This window comes from Trichechus manatus, unplaced genomic scaffold, assembly GCF_000243295.1.
Source record: "Trichechus manatus latirostris isolate Lorelei unplaced genomic scaffold, TriManLat1.0 scaffold00004, whole genome shotgun sequence".
NCBI lineage: Eukaryota > Metazoa > Chordata > Mammalia > Sirenia > Trichechidae > Trichechus > Trichechus manatus.
Genome location: NW_004443940.1, coordinates 12,911,592 through 12,918,577, shown reverse-complemented (window position 1 = coordinate 12,918,577; position 6,986 = coordinate 12,911,592). Strand labels below are relative to the sequence as shown.

General features: G+C 43.7%; 1 protein-coding gene across 1 annotated transcript in view; it reads left to right on the top strand.

Moving 5' to 3' along the window:
• Positions 1-1,972: 1,972 nt before the first annotated feature.
• The window catches only part of MXD1 (MAX dimerization protein 1), a 30,394-nt gene continuing 25,380 nt past the window's right edge, over positions 1,973-6,986 (top strand). The window contains exons 1-2 of the mRNA XM_004369240.2: positions 1,973-2,254; positions 2,947-3,046. Coding sequence (XP_004369297.1) covers positions 2,182-2,254; positions 2,947-3,046 — 173 coding nt within the window. The 5' untranslated portion in view covers positions 1,973-2,181. The remainder of the gene's footprint in view (positions 2,255-2,946; positions 3,047-6,986) is intronic.

Here is a 6,986-nt window from a genome sequence, read left to right as displayed (position 1 = left end):
TGGTGTTTTGTGACTCAGTCAGGTAGTTTGTTTCTTAACTGTCTTGTCTTCCATACAACCAGTAGCATGCGCTCTGGGTGAGAGGGACTTAGGTTCAGTTCCCCCTAGCTCTAACTGGATGCAGGGCTTGGAACCAGAACCAACATTTCAAACAAATTCCCAGGAAGTTATACATAAGAATCACCTGGGTCTTGTTAAAATGTAGATTCTGATTCAGTATATGTGGTGTGAAAATGCAAATTCTCAGCAGGGAACTAGTTAGAAATGCAAATTATCAGGACGAGTTTGAACTGAAGGAACTGGTCAGAAGCCCTGACTGGATGGCTGGGATTCACTTAGCCTCTCTGAACCACAGTTTCCTCATCTGCAAACTGTAGATAATTAATAAAACCTAACTCATGGGGTTATATGGGGTAAATCACTTGACACATAGTAAGCTATTATTACTGGCAACAATAATAAACTTTTTAAAAAAGCTTTCTGAAATATGATCATACTTTACTGATTTCTGTTTTTAGGACTCTCAATTTACCAAAAACTCTATTTCTACTTTTCAAATTGGAGATGTCAATATATTAACCAGGTAACTTGGGTCTGGAGATTTCATCTTAGAAATCTTGGTAAGCTTAGGGAACAGCCCTGAAATAGTACTTTTTAGTTGATTTAACATTCTATTAAGTGTGTCTGTTGGTACCACCATCGATCCACTGAGTGTTAAGTTAGCGCTTAACCATTAGGCATCCTGGGCAACCAAAAGGTCAACAGTTCCAGCTGCTCCTTGAGAACCCTTTGGGGCAGTTCTGCTCCGTCCTATAGTGTCGCTATGGTCGGAATCAACTCGACAGTAGCGGGTTTGGTATTGGTTACCACCTCTGCCTCCCCCCCAAACATTCTAAAACGGGAGTATTTCCTTGAATGTTTTCATCTAGAATAGGAAGGGAAAGACCCGAAAAGAGATTTAAAAGAATCTCGGGGTTCAACGTTATTTTGTAGGTACAAGAACTTTTTAAAACCAACTTGCATAATTAATTATAGCATCACTTCCCGGAAGAAGAAAAAAGCCTTTGGAGAGGACTTCGGTGCTATCTACCGCAGCTTTCTGAGGAGAGAAAAAAAGCTGGGCCGTGAGCATTTAACTCGAACCGGGCTTTTTTCCACAAGCTCTACAGCCACGTGGCGCCGTCGGGGCCTGGGACCCACCGGCTGCTCTCCCTTCAGGAGGATTTGCGGCGGGGTCCTCGGCCACCTGAGGCCCGGGAAACCGGGACCTCCGTGGCCGCGGCCGCCAGACCCAGCGTTCCCAACCCCGAACCCGAGCTGGGCTAAAAGCCCAGGAGAGGCGCGGTGCGCCTTCCACTAGAGGGACTCCAGACAAGCTGCCGGAAGTTTTCCTCGGGGACTAGGCTCGGCAACAGGTCCAAGGCGGGGCCGGGTGGAGCCGGGCTCCACCACGGCCAGTGAATCAGCGCCGCCCAGCTTCCCGGGGTCCTCCTTCCCAACTAATACCAGACCCAGGGAGGAGGAGCCGGGTCGCTCACCTCCAGCCAGTCAGGGCTCGCTGGGCCTGGAGAAAGGTGACATCATCGTAATTGGGAGGTTTCAGAAGGCTCCACCAATAGAAAACAGGCGAAGTAGCTTGCCTTCTGTAGCTCTTGGCCAATACTAACAAAGCAAAAAAGGGGGCCTGGTTGTCGGTATAGAACCAATGGAAAACAGGGAAGGAGCACGAGGCGGAGTTGCGAATCCTGTCACCAACTGGAGGGAGAGGGTGGAGCCCGGGCCTTGTCAAGCATGCCCAACCAGCGAGAGAAGCGGACTTTGGGGGGCGGGGCCTTGATGTCCTCCCCCAATAGGACCAGGCTAGGGGCGGGGCATTCTTTGGAGTGTCCAATGAGGAACGCAGCCGAAGCAGGCCTGTCAAGAGAAGGGGCTGGGGGCGGGGGGATGGTGAGTCGGGGATAAACACTCCGCGGCGGTGGCGGCTGCTGCTCAGCTGCAGGTTCTGTCAGTGTCGGCGGTGCCCAGCTCACTAGCCTCTTCCCCCTCCCAGCGAGCGTGGTCGCCAGAGAAGCTCCTTCAGCCCTGCTTCACGGGGTCCACAGAGGGGCGCGGGTGTCCGGCGGCGGCGGCGAGCCCGTGGGCAGTGGGAGTTGGTCCGGTGGCTCCGGCCCCCGGTGCAGAATGGCGACGGCGGGTCGGATGAACATCCAGTTGCTGCTGGAGGCAGCCGACTTCCTGGAGCGGCGGGAGAGAGGTGCACGGGGACGGGGAGAGGTCCAGCCAAGTCGGGGCCGGGGACCCTGAGGGGCTGGTCCGCGGCCTGGGCGCCCGGCCGCTCCGGGGGTTGTTGGAGTCGCGGAGAGCGCGACCGCGAGCGCTCCCAACCCCTCTAGCTGTCTCCACGCGCGGTCCGAGGGAGGCCGCCGCTGTCCAAAAGCAATGAATGGAGGTGGAAAGGGTCCTCCACCCCCTTGCGAGTGGGGTGTCCCGGCCTCCTCAGCCAGACCCCCTGTTTTCCCTCACCCGGGCTCGCCCCGGCCGGCCCCCGAGTGGTCCTGGCGCCCGGGTCTCCCAGCCGGAGGGGGAGCGCCTCCGCTGTCCCCGGCGCCCGGTGTTTGGCCCGCAGCTTCACCTGAGGCAGGTCCCACTTAACACACCCACCAACCTGCTGGACGCTGCGAAAGGGAAACCCGGGCTCGGCGAGCTGAGCGACTTGCTGTGTCTCTTTCAACAAAGAGCAGCTGGAATCCTCCGTACACCTCCGAACTGAGGGCATTCACACAATTAAAAAAAAAAAATCACTGTTCACAGAATTCCACTTTGCTGCGTTTAATTATTTCCACAATACTCTTAAAGGAAACATAAATTTAAAAGGAGACACTGTGGAGGGGAGAGAGTACTGAATACTCTGGGCTCATTCATTAACTGGATCCTCCGGTTTTCTAGAAGCTGAACATGGTTATGCCTCCATGTTACCGTACAATAACAAGGACAGAGATGCCTTAAAACGGAGGAACAAGTCGAAGAAGAATAACAGCAGTAGCAGGTAATTTGGTAAATATTTTTCTTTCTCTTTTAGATTATACTTAGGTGAAACAAACTGCAGAATGTAAGTTGCCTGTTGTGATTATAACCCTGTAAATATATTCAGTGGTGATCATAATTCAGTAATGCACTCTTGGTCTTAAGCCATTGAAGGAAGCAGCCCTTCTATTTGGATTGAGGGGACTGAAAATGAAAGAGAAATGGAAGTGTCTCACATTTCTTTATGAGCAGTGGTTTTGTGTATGTGTGTATGTGTGTGTTCTAATTTTGCCTTTATTCCCTTTGGAACAAAAATCTGGAAGCTTCAAGTGAGATTAGCAAGAGTGATGAAATTTTGCCTTCAGAAGTTTTAGATTCAGGGCAAGTTTTCTATATTTGAAAAAGCTGGACATTGTCAATGTCTTTTACTTTTCATAGTGAACATTTATAAACAGGTTAAAAGATCTGACTTGGCATGGGTGGCAGGATTTCATACTTGACATGTAAATTAAATTCAGTGCTTTGCTTGATAATCTAATTGGTTACATCTATTTATAATGGCAATGAGGAATTATTGGGGTTAAAACCTACCTTTTTGGTGTTGGAGGAACATATTTTAAAATATTAATATGCCACAACCCTTTCACGACAGCCTTCTAAATTGCCTTAAATTTCTTAAAAGCTGTGAATCTCACTGCAGAGTACTTGGGTAATGGTCAGGGAAATCACATATTAAAGTCCTAAGCATAGTTCGTGACACACAGAAGCATTCCATCAATGTTACTGCCCTTTCTTTCTTTGCCCTTAAAATTTTAGTTGGCTAGGAAATGTTTTATTACATCCTTTCAATTATTCCTTTCATGCCAGTAAACTAAAATCATTCATTTTTTCATCATTGCTTTAGAACCTCATCCTCCTCCATTCCCCCGTAATAAATAATTATCTATAAGTAACTGTATTTGGGTAGCGTTGGTGGCATAATGCAGACTCCTAAAAGCCAGAAAGTTCCCACTTCAACCTAAAACTCACTTATTCCTGCTGCCTCTCTGTCCTTAGTTCACCCCATTGTCCTCGTGTTGTTAGTGGAACACAGGATATGTGCAGCACACATGTGCTGTGCTCTTGAATAAGAAAGTGCATGAAGGAGGAACCTGGTAATTACCTGATTGTTTTTCCTTGGCCTCCCGTCTTTAGCATTACCTTAAGGTGGTAGCTACTGATTCTGAGCGTGGGTACTGAGGCCCTTTAAGAAAACTGTGAATACTGACTTGTATTACGAAATGGTATAAAAACAATTAAGTTGTGTTGCATTTTGTTATAGTATTAATTTTTTAAATTTTGTTTGGAAGAACTTTCTGAGGACTTTGGTTTATTTTTCCAGAAAAGTATAGTTTATTTATTGTTTTTATTATTGTTCACTTATTTGGGAGGAGTTATCCATATTAATAGTCCAGGTTTAATACCTTAACATTTTGTTTTTCCTAAGTTTCACAAGAAAGTTGTGGCAGGGTGAGGATTCTCAGTTGAAGACAAGTGTCTTGATTCCAGAGGGTGATTAGGGAAGAAAAATGAGAGTTAAGAATTTCAAGCCAATGGATTCCTCCTTTTCTTTTCTTTGCTTTCCTTCTCTTCTCTCTTTTTTTTTTTTGTTCCTGGTAATCAGCATTATTCCTGAAAAATGGCCATAACTCCTAATTTTTGCCAAAAGTTCTGTTCTCTTAATGAACTTGATTTGCTTTCCATGGTTAGATTGTTTCTAGGGAAACAATCAACAATTGTCCATATTCTTGACTGATAGTTAATGTAACATCTTCAATGGTGCAAGGATCTCTGAGAGACCATGATTAAACCTGGAGATGGCACCCAAGCAAACAAATGCTGCAAGAGCTGGTTATGTTTGAATGTGACCACTTCCTTTGTGACCTGTTTGGAATGACCCTTACCTAGGCAGTGAGACATCTCACCAGGGAATGCAGTCTGACCCCTTGATTTCAATTAGATTTATATCCAAGGCCATGTATGGTCAGAATTTTGGACTGAAGTAAAGGCTAGGGAGTGATTACTACTGGTTTATATAACCATCGGATAACAGTTTATTCTTATGAATTCAGATTGAATTGCTGTGCTCTTTGCTTATAGAATCTGGGGAGTATTTTTCCTTAGACAATAAAATATAAGATTCGGCCACATATCAAACTTCTTGGGAATTGAAAATGCAGATCTTAATCAAGTTTCTCTAGTTGCTTATTTAAAAAACAAAAAATAATGAAATTGTAAATATTGTTTTGGAATCATCAGAGAACAATTAGAATATAGGCATATAGAATCTTTTTTTTTTTTCCTACTGATTTTTAAAATCAGTTACTAATTATTTAGAGTTGATATCCAGAGCTTTTAAAAGTGTGTTTTGCTAAATTAATAAAGCAAGCTTTGGCACTGATGTGAAAGGGGAAGTTCAGAACTTGCTAGCAGTTATTTTATAAGACAGGGGCTATAGTGCTGACCTGACATGGGGAGTCTTTCAGAACTCAAGGGTTTTTCCCATTTCTCAGATACTCTGTAGTTTGGCTTAGTTATCTTTCTGTTAGAATATATTTTTAAATGGTGAAATTTGACCTCTATCAGTGATTCCAGAGTTATCAAATATTTTTAATAATCACATGGAAAATAGTTTTGACAGACAGTCTCTATGTTCTAATACTTTAATTAAAAATATAAATGTTTACCCATCAACAGTGGAGGCAGGCAGTCTCAGAACTGACCATTTTTGAAAGGCCTGCTTTTTATTAGAGATGCAGTTTCAGTAAACCAAATTTACTTCATTAATGCCCATTAGCCATAAACCCCCCCTTAAAAATCACCATGTGTTCAACACTTCTGATAACCAAATAACAGCTGTAATTTCCAGAACTCTTTTCAAAGCTTGGAAGGAGTTGTGCTTCCTGTGGAATTTATTAAAAGTTTATCTCGAGATTTACAATAATTTAAATATATGTATATTCAAAGAACCCAGAAATTTTTGATAAGAGTATCCTGTATGGAGTTTGTTAAAATTTTATCTGGGGGATTTAGAATAATTTAAATTATGTCTATATATATAGAGAGAGAAAATTTTTTCAAAGATCTCAGAAATTTTTGGTAAGAATACCCTATATGTTGTTATTTCTGCTACCAGAGACTGTGTTCCTTTCAACCTCTCCACCCTCTTCCCTTCCTCTTCCCACTTTATTAAACAGGGCAATCTTGTCTACAGTTAAACAGGGAAATCTTGGCCTTGAAAGTCATATACTTTCATCCATTTAAAAAATCTGTCAGACTTTGAACTTGCTATTCTCTGTTAAAACTAAAATGCATGCCAGATTCTTATTAACTGCGATATCCTGCTGGCCATTGTAGGAAGTAAACCTTTAGAAAAATGTGACTGAAGAACATTGAGGAAGGGATAACCAAGTGAACCAATTTAAAGCTTTTAAGTTAACCAGTTTTAAGGTTTATGTATCCTTTATCTAGAAAACCAGTATTCTCAAATTTAAAACAATGTCATTATTTTCTTGTCGCCCCCCTGCCCCCCAAATAAAAATTGATATCCCAAGGGCCTGTGGAAGAGACAGTTTAGTTCTGGGTTGAACATTTCCCATTTCAAGATCCCCCACCACCACCACCACCACTACCACTCTGATCCCTGGTGTGAATGAACTTGGTGACAGTGCCCCCCTCACCCTGATGTAGGTGAGTGGCTGAGCATTCATGACATAGTGTTCCTCCATGATTGCTGTAAGAATTTATCTTCTACACCCAGTAAGGCATAGATTATAGCCCCACAGAATGCATGACCTGAGCCAGGGAGTAAGCATTTCCTTATATAAAAAAGGTCAAGATTCAGCTCCTTTATAATGCTGGGAGGTTCCTCACGCTCCCCAAGTTTATAAGAAAGGTCAAGATTCAGCTCCTTTATAATGCTG